Genomic DNA, 21545 nt, shown 5'->3' on the forward strand with positions numbered 1-21545 from the left:
CTGAATTGATTTCTTTGTAAAAAAATTTTCTAGGACAGCTTGAAATGAGAATTTAGATTGAATCCCTAAAAAGCAGATCGCTAGGCTCACCCACTGAGCCTGAGATAAACTGGTAAATGTTTAACAACTGAACTCTTAGAACTCCCTGTTCTGACTCCTCAAAAGATAATATCCCTGGCCATCTTCCTAAAACTTCAAGTTGCTCATCTCACACTTGGCCTTCACTTGATATGTTTTACCAGGAATAAAATAATAATAATTGCATGCTATAGCAACAAAGCACATTGTCTCATTAGATCCTCACAACAATAGGTGCTGTTATTATCCCTGCTTTACAGATAAGGAAGTTAAGGTTGAGGAAGTTTAAGTGGCTTTCTTGGGATCGATCACACAGCTAGAAAGTGTCGGTCGGAATTAGAACTCGGGTCTTCCTGATTCCATGTCTAACACTAGCCATGCTCCTTAGGAGCTCTTCTATTGGTCCTCAGCAACCTCTCCTTTGAAGTTCACTCTCTCCAAAGGGATCCATCCAGATTCTAGTGGTTGCTATGTACAGCTCCCCAGATCCCTCTAATTTCTTTATCTGGTTCAGTTTCCCTCTCCTCCCCAATTTCTGCTTATATTGCTTATACATATTTTTTAAAAGTCTTTAACTGTTGATTGGAAATAATGCAAGAAGGAAGGAAAGAAAGGAGAAAAGGAAGGAAAGAAAGCAAGGAAAGAAAGAAGGAAGGAAAGAAGGAAAGAAGGAAGGGAGGTTAGTTGATAATGGGTTAAAGGAGACAAAAAATCATTATCTGACTTCAGTGCTACCAATGCAGGAAGTCTCTATATGATAAGATTTTGCAATAAAATTATATTTCAAACCCCAAAGGTGACACTTTTCTTAATCTCAGAACTGGCATCTTTTTGATATGACCATCTGTTAAAACATCATCTGTTTCACTGACTTTTGGTAAATCTAAATGCTTATCAGCTCCCATGTTGTTTATTATCTCCCCAGTCTTTTCAGGGACTAAAGTGCACCCCTAAACAACTGAACTTTGGGCTTTTCTTTTGAAAATCTTGGCCATGACTATCTAGATTCTCCTTTCTGTAAACAAGATAAATAAGCTTAAATCTTTTTTTCTCTATTTGGACCAAAATATTGAAAAGGTCAATTTTCACTTATAGCTTTAAAATACTGTTTCCTCCAAGAAAATGGGATTGGATTTTTCAAGATTTACAATAATATCTTTTTCACAATCATATCTGTGATCAACATAAAGTTCATTAGAGATAGGCCCTTCGGTTATATCACTTTTTAGAAGAGGGGTACATTGTGGGGATTGCCAGTAAAGTGGCTCAATAGATGGATGAGCTTTCTCCAGATGCCATAAAGCTCAAACTTTGGACACTTTTTCCTCATCTAGTCAGGTCTCTCCTTTCTTGTCCCTTGGATGGCAGCAGGCAACTCTGGCCAGGGTCCTCACTATCAGCATTCATGTTGATGTTTACTCAGTCATTCAGTCAATAAACATTTATTAAGATACAACTTTATGCCAGACGCCATGCTAAGCATTAATGGAGGAAACAAAAGAAAGGCAAAAGATAATAGTTGCTCTCAGAAACTTCATAGTTCACTAGAAGAGACAACATGCAAACAATTATATGCAAAAAAACTAAATACAAGCTAAATTTGAAGTAATCAACAGAGGGAAAATTCTAGAATTAAGGGGGATTCAGAAGGTTTCCCTCTTGAAGGTGGGATTTTTAGCTGGGACCTGAAGGAAGCTAGGAAGGCAGTAGGTGATGGTTGTCCTTCATTCTCAAAGAGGTCATGTCATCAGGGAGGTGATGCCAGGACAAACACATAAATAAGATTTGAGTGAAGGAGTGCTGTGCTCACTTTCTTCTCCAAAATCATCAGAGTCCAGTGACCAGATTTGAATCAAGATGACTGGAGTTGACCCTGGATGCAAGGCAATAGCTGTTAAGTGACTTGCTCAGGGTCACACAGGTAGCAAGAATCAAATATACGAGGCCAGATTTGCTCTGATTTCAGGGCTGATATTTTATCTACTTCATCATCAACTTTCCCATTAGCATGGTAAGCCTTAGCCAAAGAGCAATACCCAAGCATTGTCCTCATAGTTCCCCCCAAAAAATCATTGTAGTAACATAAACCACTATTATTCAATATGTACTGAAAATGCTAGCTATAGCAAGGAGTTAAAAAATTAAATTGAGAAATTATAATAGGCAATGAACACAAGACTATCATTATCTGTAGAAGATATAAAGGTATACTTAGAGAACTCTAAAGAATCAACTAAAAACTCATTGAAAGAATTAACAACTTTAACAAAGTTACAGGATGTTAAATAAGCCCACATAAATCAGCATTTCTGTATAATACTAACAGAACTCAGCTGGAAGAGCTAGAAAGAGAAATTCCATTTAAAATAACTGCAGACAATATGAAATACTTGAAAGTCTACCTGCCAAAACAAGCCTAGGAATTATGTGAACACAATTGCAAAACACTTTTCAAACATAGAGAAATATTAATTGCTCATGGTTAGATTGAGCCAATACAATGAAAATGACAATTCTATCTAAATTAATTTCTAATTTATTCTCTAACTATTGTAACTTATTCCCAATCAAATTATCAAAAAAAATTTATAGAGCTAGAAAAAATATTAAAATTCATCTGGAAGGACAGAAGGTCAAGAATAATAAAGAATTTTTTAAAAATGTGAAAGAAGGTAGCAAACAGTACCAGATCTCAAGTTGTATTACAAAGCAGCAATCATGGAAACAATTTAGTACTGGCTAAGAAATAGAGTGGTTGATCAGGGGAACAGAGATACAGTAATAAATGACCATTGTAATCTAGTGTTTGATAAACTCAATTTAAGATTTTGGGGACAAAAATTCACTATCTGACAAAAACTGCTAGAAAAACTGAAAAGCAATTTATCAGAAACTAGACACTGACCAACATCTCATACTATATACCAAGCTTAGGTCAAAATAGATACATGAATTTGACATAAAGGGTGATACCATAAGCAAATTGGGGAGCATGGACATTTTTGTCTGTCAGATCTATTGAGAAGGGAAGAATTTATGACCAAGATAGATAGGAGCACAGGAAGTAAAATCAATGATTTTGGTTCCCTTAAAGTTTTTGCACAAATAAAACTAATGCAACCAAGATTAAAAGGAAAAATAGGAAATTGAAGAAAAATTTTTCCAGCAAGTTTTTCTGAAAAGGATCTCCTCTCTCAACTAAATAGAGAATTGAGTCAAATTGATAAAAATACAAATTATTCCCCAATTGACAATGGTCAAAGGATATGAACAGGCAGGTTTTCTGGTGAAGAAATCAAACTATACACAGTCATTTGAAAATATGCTCTAAATAACTATTGATTGAAGAAATGCACACTAAAATTACTCATGTCTATCAGATTGGCCAACAGGACAGAAAAGGAAAAGGATAAATGTTGGAGGGGATGTGAAAAAACTGGAACATCAATGCATTGTTGGTGGAGCTGTGAACTTATCTAACCATTGTCAAGAACAATTTGAAAACTATGCCCAAAGAGCAATCAAATTGTGTCTACCCAGCAATACCACTAGTAGGTCTGCATTCCAAAGAGATCAGAAGAAAATGGAAAAGGACCCCCATGTGCAAAAATAATTATAGCAGCCCTTTTCGTGGTGACAAAATATTGGAAATTGAGCAGATGCCCATGAATTGGGGAATAGCTGAACAAGCTGCAATGTATAAATGTAATAGAATACTACTGTACAGTAAAAAATGATGAACAAAGAGATTTCAGAAAAACCTAGAAAGACTTGTACAAAAATGATGCAAAGTAAAGTGAGCAGAACTAGGAAAACAATGTACAGTCTCAGTAAAACTGTGTGATGAGCAGCTGTCAGTGACCCAACGCTTCTTAGCTGTTGATCTAAGACAAGTACAAAGGACTCAGGCAGGAAAAGGCTAGCCATGTCCAGATAAAGTACTGATGGACTCAGAATGGAGAATGAGCATATTTTCTTCATTTACCTCATTATTTTTCATGAGTATTTTTCCTTTTGATCTGTTTCTTCTTCCACAACTAAGACTAATATGAAAATATGTTATAAATTATGGTACATGTAAACTATATCAGATTGCCTACTATTTTCAGAAGAGGGGAAGGGAGGGAGGGAGAAAAATTTGGAGCTCAAAATCTTATAAAAATGAATGCAAAATTTTCCATAATACATAACTAGGGAAAAAATAAGATACTATTAAATGGAAAAAAATAATGGCAAGGAAAGCATACCAAACCTAAAAAAAATTATGTTCCTAGACCAGCAACATTTAGGAGCACAGATATAATTCTGGTTTAGTAGACTTCTCTCTTAGAGGAGAATGGAGTGGCCAGCCAGTAGCCCCTATTCTATTCCCTTCCAGACCAAAACCTGAGTAAAATTCCAGGAAAATCTATCAATTCCTAGATGTTCAAGACATAGTAAAAGATGAGAACTAACATTCATGATAGAGATTGAGGGGGATAACATGGAAATCATCTTCACAAAGTAAAAGATAGGCACTAAAGCTCATGATAGAGATTGAGGGGGATAATCTTCATAAAGATGATCATTGGATCCATGGAAACAAATGAAATCACTGTGGGAGATAGTTTAGAGAGGTGATGAGAACAGAGCCAGGACGAAGGCTTGGAGGGTAAGACAATAACACTAACAATTTAAACTGAGTCAAGGCCAACAAGAACACAAGCAAACCTAAAATAAAGACTCCCTTAGAACTGAAACCTAGGACTTTGTGGCCACGCAATACTGATAGCTTGCATGGTCTAGAAATATTCAAGTTGAAAGCTATTTAAGCAATGCTAGTTAGAAAATAATGCATTTCAAAAAAAAACTAAAAAGGGGGGGGCAGCTAGGTGGCACAGTGGATAAAGCACCGGCCCTGGAGTCAGGAGTACCTGGGTTCAAGTCCGGTCTCAGACACTTAATAATTACCTAGCTGTGTGGCCTTGGGCAAGCCACTTAACCCCATTTGCCTGGCAAAAAAAAAAACTAAACTAAAAAAAAAATAATGCATTTCCCTTGAGACAAAATATAAATGCTCTTAAAACCAGTTATAAAAAATTTCTAAAGCTTTAAAAAAAATCTAAAAACAATTTCTTGCAAAATAAGTTACCAGAAGTTACCATATTCATGCATACAAGTTCCCATATGCAAGGTGCACGTTACTCACATAGATGTTATACTCCCATAGATTGAATTACCATCTCTTTCTCTACTGATTATTTTCTTTTTTTTAGGTTTTTTTTTTTTTTGCCAGGCAAATGGGGTTAAGTGGCTTGCCCAAGGCCACACAGCTAGGTAATTATTAAGTGTCTGAGACCGGATTTGAACCCAGGTACTCCTGACTCCAGGGCCGGTGCTTTATCCACTACGCCACCTAGCCGCCCCTACTGATTATTTTCAAATCTATGTATCCTAGTCAAATGACCATTTATCTAAATATCTAAAAGACATTCTATTTCTTCCTAAACCTTCCCCCAATACTACTGTCCCTGTCATTGTAGAGGGCAACACCATCCTCCCAGCCCCTCAGGCTCACAACCCAGGAATCATCCTTGATACCTCACTATCTCTTACCCCCATATTCAAGCTGTTGACAAAACCTGTAAAAGTTAGCTCTGCAATATTTCTATTTCATGTCCCTCTTCTCCCCTCTGACACTTCTACCACTATAGTGCAGGTCCTCATCACCTCACACCTAGACTATTGCAATAGGTACTTTAAGTCTCTCCCTCACCCCATTCATCTTCTATTCAGCCACCAGAGTGATTTCCCCAAAGTGCACGTCTTGCCATGTCACTTCCCTTCTTAATAAACTCCAGTGAGTCCCTATCCCTTTCAGAATCAAAATACAAAATGCTCTGCTTGTCATTCCAAGTCCTTTATAAGTGACCCTCCTATCTTTCCAGGCTCTGACCTCCTGCTTGTTCCATGAATAAGACATTTAATCTCTTGACTCCGAGCATTTTCTCTGGCTGTCCCATGCCTAGAATAACCCCTCACCATCTCTGTCTACATGCCCTGGCTTCCTTTAAATCCCAACTCAAATTCCATCTTTATTAGAAGCCTTTTCCAACCCCTCTTTATTCTACTGTTTTCTAATTATTTCTAATTCATCCTATACATAGCTTGCTTTGTGTGTATATATATTTGTTTACATGTTGTCTTCCCCATTAGACTGTAAGTCCCTTGCAGGCAGGGACTCTTTTGCCTCTTTTTGTAGCCTCAGTGTTTAGCAATGTCTAGCAGTGGTACATATTAGTGTTTGATGAATGTCAACTGATTGATTGATGAAATTCAGTGAGTAGGGACACAATGGAACCAGATCTGCTAAGTAAGGATAAAATAGAGTGAGGAGAGACTTGAAAAGGGAAACCAGAAGGTTATTCAAGTCACTGAGGCAAAGAAAAGTGATAAGGCTGTTAGGAGGAGAGACGAAAGTAGAAATGACAGAATCTGGTCACAAATTTGAGTGAGAGGGAGGAGTCCTAGATGATCCCCGAAGTTGTAAGTCTGGGTGACTGGGAAGATGGTGGAGCCCATGACGCTATCAGGGAAGTACAGAATGTGAGGAGTCTGTGGGGGAAACATCCTGGGTTGTGTTTTGGACATATTGAGTTTGAGACACCCTGATCAAGATGTTCAAAACACAGTAAAAGATGGGGACTAAAGCTCACGATAGAGATTGAGGGGGATAATCTGGAAAACATCTTCATAAAGATAATCATTGGATCCATGGGAACAAATGAGATCACTGGGTGAGATAGTATAGAGACAGAGGGTAATGAGAAGACAGCCAGGACAAATCCTTGGAGGATAAGATAACCATAGTCAGTGGGTGTGCTATGCATGAAAAACCAAACCAAGAAGCCTAAGGGGTGCCAGGACAAATAGGAAAACCAGGAGAGAGCAGTGTTAAAAAAAAAAAAAAAAAAAACAACAACCAAAAACTATAAAGAAGTGGGTTAAAAAAACAACAAAATAAAATCTATTTTTGGCTGCACTAAAGGACTTTGTTTCAGTATAGGAATAAAGAGGTGGTGATACTCCCATAATCTGCTCTTGTCAGATTTCATCTGAGTCCTACAGTTTAAAGACATTGGAGAGTGTCCAGAACAGGGCAGCCAAGATGGTAAAAGTTTCATCCTAATAGGCCTGATTGAAGGAATTGGGCAGGTTTAGCACAGAGAAAATTCAAAGGGAATATTCATAGCTGTCATACAGTGTTTGAAGGACAGTCATATGGAAGAGAAACTGGACTTCTTGTTTGGCCCCAGAAGTCTTGGGTAGAAGTTACAAACAAGACAAATTTAGGCTTAAGGTAGGAAAACTTCCTAACAACTAAGTCACCCCAAAAGTCAATGGGGCTGCCTGCAGAGGTGGTGGTTCCTCCTCTTTAGAGGTCTTTAAGTTGGCTTCATGACTACTTATCAAGTATGTTATCATGGATATTCCTTTCATGGAAGGGTTGAATTAAGTGAGCATAGAGGTCACTTAGATAAGCAAAAAGTTTTAGAGGAGTCCAGACTCATGAAGAAAGAAGAGGGAATTTTTGTCTCCCTCACCATCCTCATCAGTCATGGATTCTAGGAATGAACCAAGTAGTGGTTGCAGTCAGGTTCAACTGGAGAAAGTTCAGTTCAGTTCGTGGCACAATTTAAAAAAAGCAGAGACACACTTCAATACAGATATTACTTGGAGGAAACAATTTCAAAGTATGAGACCTTTAGCGGCTAAGAAGAGAGAAAGGCAATGAGTACTTATTCTATGCCATTCTATGATAAACATTTTACAAATATTATCTTATTTAATCCTCACAATGACCCTAAGATCTAGGTGCTCTTATCCCCATTTTACAGTTGAGAAAACCGAGGCAGATAGAAGTTCAGTGACTTGCCCAGGGTCACACACCTGGTAAATGTTTGAGTCATATATGAACTCCGATCTTCAGAGTGGTACAAATTGTGAAGGATTTTAAAAGCCAAATAGAAGGGTCTGGCTCATGAATCAAATGAATATATATATAAAATGCTTTGAAAACATTTGGAGTAGGGGTGGCTAGGTGGTGCATTGGATAGAGCACAGGCCCTGGAGTCAGGAGTACCCGAGTTCAAATCTGGCCTCAAACACTTAATAATTACCTAGCTGTGTGGCCTTGTGGAAGCCACTTAACCCCATTTGCCTTGCAAAAACTTAAAAAAAAAACCCATTTAGAGCAACTATATAAATATGAGATGGAATGCCAAGTTCAGATAACCAGTGGAAATCATCTGGGCCAGAACACAGTGTTCATTAAAGTGAAGATGTCATGGGAAGTAAGTCTGGAGAAGGAAGCTGCTGTACTATTATAAAGGAAACAATTTTAGTAACTAAGTGGAGGATGAATTAAGAGACAGGAGATAATGAGAGCCCAGATGAGGGATAATATGTGGAGAACAAAAATGATGACTTCAAGTTTGCAGGTGACAATGTGGGCAGAGGTGTTGTGGAGGCGGAATAAACAAGACAAGTCAAATGACAATTCAAAAGAAATTAATTCTCTCCCAGCTTTTTCATATAAATTCAATTATCAAGTCACATTTCCTTATCCTGTATCTACACAGTTAATTTTAACATATTTAAAAACTTTTACCCTGAACAACAAAACCTATTAAACATACATTTGGAACTATGCTTTTTGAATGGGGAAGGGAACAAGCCTAGGTACCAGGTCCTGGGCTAAGCTCTTTATAAATTTTATCTCATTTGATCTTCACAACTCTGTTCAGTCGTGTTGTGTTGTTGATACCATTTAGGATTTTATTGGTAGAGATACTAGAGTGGCTTGCCATGTCCTTCTCCTTCATTTTACAGATGAGGAAACTGAGGCAAACAAGGCAAAATGACTTGCCCAGGGTCACACAGCTAATAAGTGTCTGAGGTCAGATTTGAACTCAGGTAGATGAGTCTTAATTACTCCAGGACCAGTGCTCTGTGCTTTATGGCAGTCTCTAACCATCCTGGGTGGTAGGTGCTTTTATTATCCTCATTTTGCAGTTGAGGAAAACTGAGGCAAGCAGAGGTCAAGAAATTTGCCCAGCATCACACACCTGGTCTGAAGCTGGATTTTAATTCAGGTCTTCTTGACTTCAGCCCAGGGCTCTATTCACTGACCCAGCTCAGGTGGCACAGTGGTTGGAGCACTGGCTTTGGAGTCAGAAAGAAGGAAATTCAAATCTGCTCTCACACAACACCTACTGTGTGACCTTGAGCAAGTCACCTAACCCTGCCTCCCATCCAGGGCCATTTCCAGTTGTCCTACCTCTGAATCCAGATGACTCTGGAGGAGAAAGGAGGCTGGTGACTGTGCACAACCCCCCCCCCCCCACTCAAATTCAGTTCATGTGTTTCCCTTGGAATCACCTCCCTGGTGTCATGGTTTATTCAAGAATGAAGAACATATATCATCAATACTATAGCTAACAATATTTTTATTAGTTTTCCTTTTTCTGTATTTTTCCTTGTCTAGCACTGCAGTTTTGCATATTGTTGTAGCCTGATCAAGAGCTCTCCTTTCTTTGCATAGTATAAGACAACTGCAGAATTAGAAGGAACCTAAGATATAATCTTATCTCTTGTAGATAAGATTTGGAGATTTGCCATTCTTTAACTCTTTACTCTGTATTCCCCCTCATATGCAGTCGGCTGCTTGATGTGTCAAATCCAGTTCCCATTTTTTTTTCAAAACACTCTCTGCTCTCAGTTTACATTCTTTTAGGGTAGATATGCAATGCAAAGTAATTGGGGTTGAGGAGAAGGCAGGGACCACCTGGACCAACTACTAGTACCTGAGATGGATGGAGGCTAGAATCAGAAAAATGCTGAGTTTTGAAAGGAGTGAAGGGCCATGTTCTTCTCAGGCATGGAAGACTCAGAGCTGGAATGCTGCCCACAAGAAAAAGCAAGGTCAATTTGGTCAGAATGTAGAGGGCATGAAAGGGAGAAGCATTCTTTCTATAAGCCTGCTGGGATGAGCAGAAATGGGATTTTTTGGGGGGAGGGGGGGTTGTAAGACAATGAGATTAAGGGGCGGCCGGGTGGTGCAGTGGTCAGAGCACCGGCCCACCTCAGACACTTCATAATGACCTTGCTGTGTGGCCTTGGGCAAGCCCATTTCCTTGCAAAAAAACTAAAAAAAAATGATAATGAGATGAAGGTCGGTGCTCCACCCACTGCGCCACCTAGCTGCCCCTAGAAATGGAATTTTAAGGGGCTTTTTTTTTAAGGATTGGTTTCTTGGTTTCCTTTTTTAAATCCCCGACACAACAGGGCCGGTGGAGCTTCGGAAGCCTGACCCTGCGCTTCGTGGCCGTGCCCGGCGGCCTCGTGCCCGTGCCCGGCGGCGGGGCAGCGTCCCACCGTCCACAAGTGGAAGCCCTGGGCTTCGGGCAGAACTGACCAGGGGTCAGGACAAAGACTGGGGCTCGTCGCAGACCAGGGGGCGCAGAGTACTAAGCAAAGTCTGGCGGCCGTGGGGGTCCCCAGAATGTTCTGATGCCCCTCGGGGGCCCCCTTTCCCTGTGTCTATCCCCCCGAGCCCCTGGATACACGGGGGGCTCCCGAGTCTTGGGCCCCGGGGTGGAGCCCAGGGGACGGGGCTAGGCCCCGGCCTATACTATAAGCCCCAGGTTCAAATTCAGCCTCTGCGCAGCCTCAGCCTGACCTCGCCTCCATCAGCCCTTGCTCCCCGGCTCGTGGCGGAAAGTCTAAGTACCGCGTGGCCTCCTCGTGCCCCGGGGGCTCGGCGCCGGCCTCCCCTCCCGGCCCCGGCCCCGGCCCGGCCCGGCCCGGCCCGGCCTCCCCTCCCGGCCCCGGCCCGGCCCGGCCCGGCCGGCGGCCCCGGAGCCCGTGGCCCGACGCGCGCGGCTCGCGGAAGCCGCCAGGGCGTCCCGCAGACTCTTTTGTCCCCTCCGCGGCGCCGTAGACGCCCTCCCGGAAGCGCCTCGCCGCCCTCCCGGAAGCGCCTCGCCGCCCCGCCACACGCCGGAAGCGCCTCGGCGCCAGGGCCCGACGAGCCGCCCGCCGCGGGGCGGGCCAAGATGGTGGGCGCGGGCGGCGGCGCGGGCCTGGGCGGCCTCTTGGAGAACGCCAACCCGCGCATCTACCAGCGCTCCGGGGAGAGGCCTGTCACCGCGGGCGAGGAGGACGACCAAGTCCCCGACAGCATCGACGACCGGGAGATCTTCGATATCCTCCGGCGGCGGAGGGATCCCCGAGTCCCGCGGGAAGGGGCGGGGCGGGGCGGGGTGGGGCTTCGGGAGTCCGCCGGGAGGGCGGGGCGGGGCCTCGTGGGGTGGGGGCGGGGCGGGGGACACCGCTCTACAGCGCCCCTGGCGGCCCGGCGCGGCAGCGTTTTCCTTCACCCGCTGCGCACATCTGATCCGCTCCATCAATGACCCCGAGCACCCGCTGACCCTGGAGGAGCTGAACGTGGTGGAGCAGGTGCGCGTGAAGGTGAGGAGGGGGCGCGGCCGGGAGGGGGCGCCAGCTGTGATTAAGCGCCCACGTGTGTGTGTGTCTGTGTCTGTGTCAGCAGCATTCCTACGGACAAGGGAGAAGACTGAGGGATGCTCGAGGTCTCAGTCAGAAGTGCAGAAGGTCCATATAGAGGAAATTCTACAAAGGAAATTGGCTTTCTTTTTTTTAATATTCTAAATTTAGGACCAAACAAAATAGACATTTCTATATTCATAGTAGAACGAAAAAAGATTATGAGTGAAACTGTAGATCCCTATTATGTAGAACTTGTTTTTTTTCTCTTTGTTTATTTTTTATTAAAGATATTATTTGAGTTTTACAATTTCCCCCAATCTTACCCCCCCCCCACAGAAAGCCATCTGTCAATCTTTACTTTGTTTCCATGTTGTACATTAATTCAAATTGAGTGTGATGAGAGAGAAATCATAGAACTTGCTTTTTTTTTAACAAAAAAAAGTTTAACCTGTAGCTTTCAAAGCTTGACTTTGGTGTCTTCTCTATAGTTTTAAAAAAAGATCCCTTAATATCTTCTTTCCTAGGCAGCTAGGTGACACAATGGATAGAGTGCTGGTCTTAGAGTCTGGAGGATCTGAGTTCCAGCCTAAACCCAGACACTTAACCAGTTGTGTCACCTTGGGCAGGTAATAACTTGAACCTCCACCTGCCTCGGTTTCCTCTTCTGTAAAATGGAGATAATGGCATCTATCTCCCACAATTGTTGTAAAGATTACATGAGATTATATTTTGTAAGCTTTGCAAACCTTAAAGCACCATACATGCTAGTTTCTTTTTTTGGGCAACTCTATAGCTTTCCCCACTTGCCCTTCCTTTTCTTCTCTTACAAAAAAGAAACAGCCTTTATAACAGATATATATATAGTCAAGAAAAACAAATTCTGTCGTGTCCAGAAATCTATCTCCTTCTGTATCTCTAGTCCATCATTTCTCTCAAGAAGTGGCAAGGAGACTTCATCATTAGTCTTCTAGAACCTTGGTCATAGGTCACTGTATTGATTCAAATACTTTTTCTCTTTATACTTTAATTGTATAATTTATTCTCTTGGTTCTGCTCATTCCACTCTGCATCAGTGCATATATTTTTTCCAGGTGTCTCTGCAATGATCCATTTCCCCATTTTCTACAGCACAGTAATAGCCCATTATATTCATATACCATAATTTATTTAGCCTTCCCCAATAGGTGAGTGCCCCTTTAGTTTCCATTTCCTTGCTACTACAAAAAGTAATAGCAATAGTAGCAGCTATAAATAATTTTGTACATATATGTCTTTTTTCTCTGATCCTGATTATTGACAAGCAGTATAGCTGGATCAAACCAATAGGCATTTATTTATTAATCTGCTATGAGCTAGGCATTGGACTAATTACTAGGTCACCAGGTATGCACAATTTATTGATGTTCTGGTCATAGTTCTAAATTTCCCTTCCAATGATCAGATCAGTTCAAAGTTCTTTCAACACTGTATTCATTTTTATTGTAATTAATATTGTATTAACATTCCTATTATCCTGGAGCTTCCCCCTAACCAATTATCATTTTTCTATTTTGTCTACTACTATTTTCATTATGTTCTTTGATAATTTCTTCCTTTGAAAACTGTCTGTTCATACTCTTTAAGCACTTATCAAATGGGGAGTAACTCTTCTAAATTTAAATCAATTCCTCTTATCTCTGAGGTATCAGATTTTTATCAAACTTGATTCAAAAATTATTTTTCCAGTGACATATTTCCCTTCTGATTTTAATTGAATTGCTTTTGTTTCTAGGAGCACTTTTAATTTTATATAATCAAAATTTATTTTCTGTGACTCTTTTTGATCATGGATTCTTTCCCTATCTATAGATCCAAAAAGTAATTTCTTCCTTAATCCATTCATTTGTTTATGATATTACCTTTTATGTGATAAATCTCATCTGTACTTTGAGTTTTTCTTGATGTATGATGTGAGATGTACCTAATTTATACTGATTTTTAGTTTTCCCGGCAGATTTTGTCAAATAATGAGACCTTACCTTAGTGCTCAGGGTCTTTATAACACTTTTCTACAGGGATCATTTGCTCTCTGGGTTAAATGCCAAACCTGTTATACTCATCAACCATCTCTATTTTTTTTTTTAGGTTTTTTTTTTGCAAGGCAAATGGGGTTAAGTGGCTTGCCCAAGGCCACACAGTTAGGTAATTATTAAGTGTCTGAGGCTGGATTTGAACTCAGGTACTCCTGACTCCAGGGCCAGTGCTCTATCCACTGTGCCACCTAGCTGCCCCCCATCTCTATTTTTTTAAACTGGGTATTACCAGATCATTTTGATGGTTACTGCTATGTAGAATTGTTTGAAACCTGATATGCCAAGCCTCTTTTGGTCCCTTTTAGGGACCAAATTCTCTTAAGATTAAGAGGATTCAGGGAGGGAAGTGCAGTGGATCACCCTACAGTTTGCAGTTTTCCTTAACAGTTTTGCAGCAGTTTGATGTTGAGGAAGCATTGTAAGAGTAGAGGAAACAGGAGAATTTGGAAAGCTTCATGTTGAATTAAAGACATCAAATTAAAGCATGCTATACATAACAGAGTTTCACAGTGGTGCCCCTCTTCAGATATGGAAATGCTCTGTTTATTTGCTGTTAAATTGAGCATTTTAGAAGCAGCTCAGAGGTAGCCAGGGTCTTGCTGCCCAGACTTCAGTATTGACCTCAGTGCTGCCTCCCTTGACCTTGGGAGAAGAGCCCAGATACACAGGAGCCCACACCCTCTGCTTCCTCTGCAGGTGAATGACAAGGAGAGTACAGTGGCTGTGGAGTTTACTCCCACAATCCCTCACTGCAGTATGGCGACCTTAATCGGCCTGTCCATCAAAGTCAAGCTGATCCGCTCCCTGCCTGAAAGGTTCAAGGTCAGTGCTCCATGCTCCACCCAAGCTCTGTACCTAGCTTGCTGGCTCACTCTTTGAATGCTTTTAAGGGGAATTAGAGGGAGGTGCCCATCACCTTCCAGCCCTTGTAGAAGACCACTGAGGAAGTAGGTGCCCTCAGAGGCTTTGGAGAGGCTCTTCGCCAAGACCAGGATTTCTTCAAGATCTCTTAGTGGCTCTTTAACTCTTCCTTCCAGATGGACGTTCACATCACCCCTGGGACACATGCCTCAGAACATGCTGGTGAGTATGGGCCCCAGCCCCACACTTCTCTTCCTGGCAGTGTACTTTCAGTTCCAATGGAAATACCCAAGAAAGGATGAAATTCCTTTTTATTTTCCATCTACTCAGTATGAAAGCTTTCTCCATTTCTATGATCTGAATTTGGACAAGTGACTTTCCTGAGATCATGATGAGAATCAGGAGGAAAGATCTGGATTGAACTCTGGCTACAGGCACCATCTCCTTGCCAGCTAGTCCTAATTTCCCCCTTTTCTTCATCAAACATCCCGGACACTTCACTCTCTGCTTTCTTCCCTCCTGCCAGTATATCCATTCCCTCTGGTGGGGGATCTTGTCAGTCAAGGTCTGGTCTAAGGATTGTGCCCCACTCGAGGAGAAAGGGCAGCAGGAGCAGGGCAAATATCCAGGTGTTGGTTTCCATTTAGATGGTTAGCTGGTATGGGAAACTTGACCTGGAGTGGAAAAGAAGAAGGCCACTCTGGGTAGAGAGACACACATAGAGGGAGGCAGATGTGGGGTATGTGGGACTTCCTCCCCATTCCGCCTTTTGCGCCTACCTAGTAAAAGGTAAATTTGACCTTCTTGCTAAGTATTTCCCACATCATGCTGGGTCCTGGGAGGCGGCATAGGAGAAGCATTAGGGCAGGTTTTTCCCTTGAGACATTTCTAATTATTGAAAAAGAACATAAACTTAAGAACAGTGCTACAATAGTAAGTAGGAATGTTGCGTGAGATATATAGAGTGCGTCTCATTGGCCTCTTCATTGTTATTATTGTTGCTGTTGTTATATCACAAAGTGCTTAGGAAATTCCAGGTCAGAGGAATCACTGTGGATTAGGGTTAATCAAGAAGGTTTCATAGGGAATGAGTCCTGAGGATACAGATTAGTGGAAAAGTGAAGATGGTTACTGTCAGGCAGAAGGCCCATGTGAATCCACAGCGTGGTGAGGACTGACCTTGAGGGAAGTGGGAGTAAGGTTCCAGTCTGGACTGTGACATGCTGAGGCCAGCAGTGGTCTTACAAGGAAATGAAAGCCTGGGGGAGTTCGGAACAAGAAAGTGAGGATTTGAATGGTGTCTGGGAAGGGATCATCTGGTGACCGAAGACTGAAGACAGGATGGACCCCCAGTTCATGTATGGAATGGCAGGGCCGGAAGAAGGATGATGACCTTATTGTACAAACAACTGGAGCCAGATGGCCTTTTGTAGGAAGAAACGACAGGCTTGGTAACTGACTGGATGGAGAAAGAAGAGTTAGGGTTGATTCCAAGAAAGCACAGCTGAAAGGATCTTGAGCCTGGAGTCAGGAATCTGGGGTTCTAGGTCTGGCTTTCCATGGCTGTGGCTTAGAACAGGTCAGTTCCCTTCTCTTGGACTCAGTTTCTTCTGAAATGAGGAGTAGGACTGAAGAGATCTCTCAGGTCTGTCTATCCCAACACTGTATTGTTGGTTCTCAAGTCCTTTACAGCTCTAACATTCTCTGGCATAAGGTCCTTTCCAGCTCTGACAGCCTCTGATCTCAGCCCCCAGACTGTGGGACCACGAGGCAGGAGGTGCTCAGAAACTGGGGCGGGGGGGGGGGGGCCGGCTAGGCCATGCAGGCGGTGAGCAGGGTGGAGGGCACTGCTCCCATGCACCCACTTGACCCCTTTCTGTTTGTTTTTGTACAGTGAACAAACAGCTTGCTGACAAGGAGCGAGTTGCAGCAGCTTTGGAGAATTCTCATTTACTGGAAGTTGTCAACCAGTGTCTTTCAGCTCGTTCCTAGCCCGCTTAGGAGAGGAACCACCTCTGGGGGATCCTGCAGCTCTCCCCTCCATCCCTGTCCTTCTGCCTTCTTGCCTGCCCCTCATTTGTCACTGTGATGTGTCTTGAGAAAGACTGTATGTGGGAGAAGCTGTGCTGCTGCAGCTACAAGGAGATAAAGTAAATGAGTGGTGCCTCTGAAGAGGTCATTGGAAATACTTTAATAAACCTTTAACTTATACTTCCCTGTCACACAAAGTTCTCAAGCTGTGTATTTTTATGGGAGTTCCCAGGGTCAGGGCCAGGCCAGTGCTGAGACAGGGAAGTAAAACTGAAGGGGGAGTGGCTGAGAGACCCCTGGGCCTGGAGGCAGAGCAACCCTGGAGGATTTGGAGGATTCAGGGGGGATATGGAGAGGGTTCAATAGGCCGATGGCAGAATTAGCCTCCTGGAGCTGGAGGGCATGGGCACTTGGTGCTCTGCTCTATATTTAGAGCTGTTCTTTATGCAGGTAGCCCCTAGCCCCCAGGGGCAGGTCTGGCTATCTGACTCCCTCTGAGAGGATTGGGATAAATGATCACCGAGTACCCTCCCAAGAGGGTACTCTAGCATTCTCTGGAGGCAGTGTAGCTGAACTTAAGAGAGCCAGCCTTAAGGGACTGGAAGACGGGGTTCAGGACTTGCTACCAATACCCTGGCTGTAGCCCTGGGCAAGTCAATAGTCAATCAACATTAAGTATTAAGTGGGTCAGGTTCTGCTGAGCTCTGGGGATACAAAGATGAAAAAAGAAAGTTGGCCCCTGCCCTCACAGTGCTAAGTATCTACTTAGGGCAGGAGTGGGGAGGCACAGGTTAGGTACCCCAAGGCATGAGGGCATGGCAGAGACGACAAGCCCCAAATACGTGCATCTCAGGGAAGGTGAGTAGGTGGCTGTCCTGTGTCCCTGAAGACTGAGGAGTTCATGGCTCTACCCTCCAGGCAGAGGGGCACAAACTCGGGAGCCACAGGGCAAGTGCCATACTCCTTGGGAAGAGAGCGATTGAAGTCTAGTCTAGGATGGAAAGGTCCCTCCTGGCTTCTGTGCTCAAGCAGCCCCTTTCCCTTTTATGGTCCAGGGTCTAAGAACTTGCTTCTTGATAAAAACGCACAATTCATACGGTAAAGAACATCTGGTTTCCAGAACAGGAGCCATGACCGGCAGTCCTTGCTATGCTCATTGGGGCAATGTGGCATCGTGGATAGAGCGCTGGTTTGGGGATTAGGAAGTCAAGTTCAAATCCTGTTGAACATGTATTGACTGTGACCAGGCAAATCACTTAACCTCTTTGAGCTCCAGGCCCAGATTAAGATGGAAGGTTTCCCAAGGGCACTGGAGAGCACATTCTACTTTGGGCTGGGTTAGGTGACAAATCAAAGACTCCTGATGGGAGGAAGGGAGGGAACATGTATAGCAGAAGTATCAAAAATTAGGAGTGGGCAGGGCATAAAATACATGTTTTAGTGTCTATTTTGTTAAATATTTCCTGATCACATTTTAATCTAGTTCCAGCCCCACCTGGAAATGGTATAGGCCTCGTGTTTGATGAGGTATAGATAAATGTAATGCACCAATGTACAGATAGATACAATGCAAAGTAAAGTGTAAAATAAAGGACAAAGGCGAGCAAAGACAAATGAGATCAGAGGAGATCTCCAGGATCAGAAGACTTTCTAGAAGAGTTGACTCGCCCCGGGCCTTGCATTGGAAGCCACACATGGCAATGGGGGCTTGGCAAGGAGGGTTGTTCCAAGAAAAGGGAATGGTTATAGGCAAATGTGGGATGGAAGTGGGGGAATACCCCAGGTGGCCAGATAAGGCAAGTAGCAACATGACCCTGCCGCATCTCTACACCTGTTTCTCCCTCCACGTGGGATTGGACTAGAGGATCTCTTAAGATTTTTTTTTCCAATTCTAAAATTCCACAATTCTGTATATTGTTACATAAGACCAAGAAAGTGACTGTCGCCAAATTGAAGAAGTTACTGGTTATACTTGCTTTATAACTAGGCAAGTCCTTTAAACTCTTTGACCCTCAGTTTCCTTATGAGTCAAATGGAGAAGGAAGGAAACACCTGCTGGGTGACAGGGTGGAGAGCACCAGACCTGGAATCAAGAAGACCTGAGTTCAAATCCAGCCTCAGATACTTTCTAGGAATGTGGCCCTGGGCAAGTCACTTCACCCTGTTTGCCTCAGTTTCCTCATCTGTAAAATGAGTGGGGAAGGAAATGACAAACCACTCCAGTATCTTTGCCCAGAAAATCCCAAATGGGATCATGGAGAATTGGTCATGACTGAAGTAACTGAATAGCAATGTGTGACAGTCACTGTGCCAAGAACTGGGGACAAAATACAACAAAAAGAAATTCGGTCCTGCCCTCAAGGGGCTTACATTCATTCAAAGGGAGAAGACCAGCTGAAACCAGAGAAGGGGCAGGTGCAGATATCTGATAAAAGGACTTGACTTTGAAGTCTGGAAGGCAGATCAGGTCCAGGAGGTAAATGAAGACAGACTGTCCTGGATTCATCACAAATGGCCTCCAGGAAGAACTCACCAATGGAGAAAGGGAGGAAGGGGTGTTGTGGAGCAATAAGTAAACCAAGAGATAGGGTGCGCTTTTCCGCGCTGCCCAGAAGAGGGGTCTATACGGCGTTGTTCACGGTTTCCGTCGTAATTTTCAAGGGAAACTTTCACAATGTCCGGAGCCCTGGATGTCTTGCAGATGAAGGAGGAGGATGTCCTCAAATTCCTCGCTGCGGGCACCCATTTGGGTGGCACCAATTTGGATTTCCAGATGGAACAGTATATCTACAAAAGGAAGAGTGATGGCATCTATATCATTAATTTTAAGAGAACTTGGGAAAAGCTTCTGCTGGCAGCTCGTGCCATTGTTGCCATTGAAAATCCAGCTGTTGTTAGTGTCATCTCATCCAGGAACACTGGCCAGAGAGCTGTTCTGAAATTTGCTGCTGCCACTGGCGCCACACCTATTGCTGGACGCTTCACCCCGGGCACCTTCACTAACCAGATCCAGGCAGCTTTCAGGGAGCCTCGCCTCTTGGTGGTCACTGATCCTCGTGCAGATCATCAGCCTTTGACTGAAGCATCATATGTTAACCTTCCAACCATTGCACTGTGCAACACAGACTCCCCACTTTGCTATGTGGACATTGCCATTCCATGTAACAACAAGGGAGCTCACTCAGTGGGTCTGATGTGGTGGATGCTGGCCTGAGAAGTCCTGCGGATGCGTGGTACAATCTCCCGTGAGCACCCATGGGAGGTCATGCCTGATCTTTACTTCTACAGATATCCAGAGGAGATTGAAAAGGAAGAGCAGGCCGCAGCTAAGAAGGCAGTGACAAAGGAGGAATTTCAGGGTGAATGGACTGCATCTGCCCCAGAATTCACTGCTGCTCAGCCAGAGGTGGCTGATTGGTCTGAGGGCGTCCAGGTGCCATCTGTGCCCATTCAGCAGTTCCCTACTGAAGATTGGAGTGCTCAGCCGGCTACTGAGGACTGGTCTGCAGCTCCTACTGCTCAGGCCACAGAATGGGTAGGAACTACCACAGAGTGGTCCTAAGTTTTACCCAGATGCTCTAATAGTGTTGAAAAACTGCGGATGGAAAATAAACATTGGTTTCTTAACAAAAAAAAAAAAAAGAGAGATAGGGTGCTCGAGACTTCCAGGGCCAGGAGGATGAAAAATGGGGGTGACAGCACTTGTTCTATCTGCCTCACCGGGGTGTCATGAAGGGAAGTGTTGTGCAAACCTTCAAAGAGCTATTACTATTGTTGTTACCATGTTCTGTCTCATTGCTCGAATACATTTACTATGTGTTAAGTTCATCACATGTTATTTTAACTCCTTGACTTAATTAGGGTGAGTCCCCAGAGAGGCTGTAAATTTATGATTTTCTTTTCTTAGTACAAGACAAGGTTTGTAAAGCTTTCGTATTTACAATTACACATATTCTTTTTTTATTTTTATCACTACCCCATGAGTTAAGGGCTGGAAATACTTATTCAGTATAGTCAGTTGTGTCTTTCTGATCCTATTTGGGGTTTCCTTAGCAAAGATGCTAAAGTGATTTGCCATTTCCTTCACCATCTCATTTGATAGATGAGAAAACTGAGGCAAACTAAGTTAAATGACTTTCCCAGGGTCACACAACTAGTAAAAGTCTGAAGCTGGATTTGAACTCAGGTCTTACTGACTCTAGGTTCAGTGCTCTATTCACTGTACAATGCAGATATTAGTATACCCATTTTATAAGCAAAAGGCTAAATCTCAGAGAGTTTAAGTGATTTGAATAAATCCACCATTCTCTACCAGACTATACTGCTCTCAGTGGGGACAAATGTGCCTAGACAACAGCTCATGTGTAAAACATCTCCTGTATTTAATGAACTGTAAAGTGTGAGTCAATAGTGTGATATGGAGCCCCAAAATGTCACTGTGATCTCAGGCCATGTTAATGTAGGAATATTCCAGAATAAGAGAGATAGGAGTCATAAAATCAAATATAGCTTCAACACTGGAAAAGACCTTAGAAATAATCTAGTCTAACCCTCTCTCTTTACAAAAGGGGAAACTGAGACCTGGAGAAAGTAAGTAACCATGGTTCCACAGCTCATATATGAGTGAGAATAGCAGGCCCTCTGACTTCAACTCTAATCTTTCTGCCTCACCATGCTGAGGTCCCTCTGTAGTTCCACCAGGATCAGACCACAGCTGGAGGGAGCATCTCATTCAGTTCTGGAAGCTCCCCCCTCAAGAGAACTCTTAAAAGACTGAAGCCTGGCCAAAGGACAATGAGGGATCTGGAAATGAGAAATAGTTAAAGGAGCTGGGGAGGTTTATCCTGGAGAATATAAAACAGAAGGTGGGTATGATGACTGATCTGAAGGAGTCGGAGGACAATGGGAGGAAGCATTTGTTCTTTTCGACTCCAGGAGCTAGAGCAATGGGTG

The 21545-nt window shown here is 43.2% G+C and overlaps 1 protein-coding gene and 1 pseudogene across 1 annotated transcript; both read left to right on the top strand.

Annotated features, from left to right (window-relative positions):
- The first annotated feature begins 11089 nt into the window (after window positions 1–11089).
- Window positions 11090–16772, top strand: CIAO2B (cytosolic iron-sulfur assembly component 2B). The gene is made up of 5 exons (XM_074202935.1): window positions 11090–11322; window positions 11510–11589; window positions 14397–14522; window positions 14738–14783; window positions 16456–16772. Exons 1-5 carry the CDS (start codon window positions 11175–11177, stop codon window positions 16551–16553), a joined length of 498 nt encoding a protein of 165 aa, XP_074059036.1. The 5' UTR covers window positions 11090–11174; the 3' UTR covers window positions 16554–16772.
- A 2437-nt stretch (window positions 16773–19209) lies between these two features.
- Window positions 19210–20169, top strand: LOC141513471 (small ribosomal subunit protein uS2 pseudogene; annotated as a pseudogene).
- The last annotated feature ends 1376 nt before the right edge of the window (window positions 20170–21545 follow it).

The sequence above is a fragment of the Macrotis lagotis genome, chromosome 1 (assembly GCF_037893015.1).
Source record: "Macrotis lagotis isolate mMagLag1 chromosome 1, bilby.v1.9.chrom.fasta, whole genome shotgun sequence".
Lineage (NCBI taxonomy): Eukaryota > Metazoa > Chordata > Mammalia > Peramelemorphia > Peramelidae > Macrotis > Macrotis lagotis.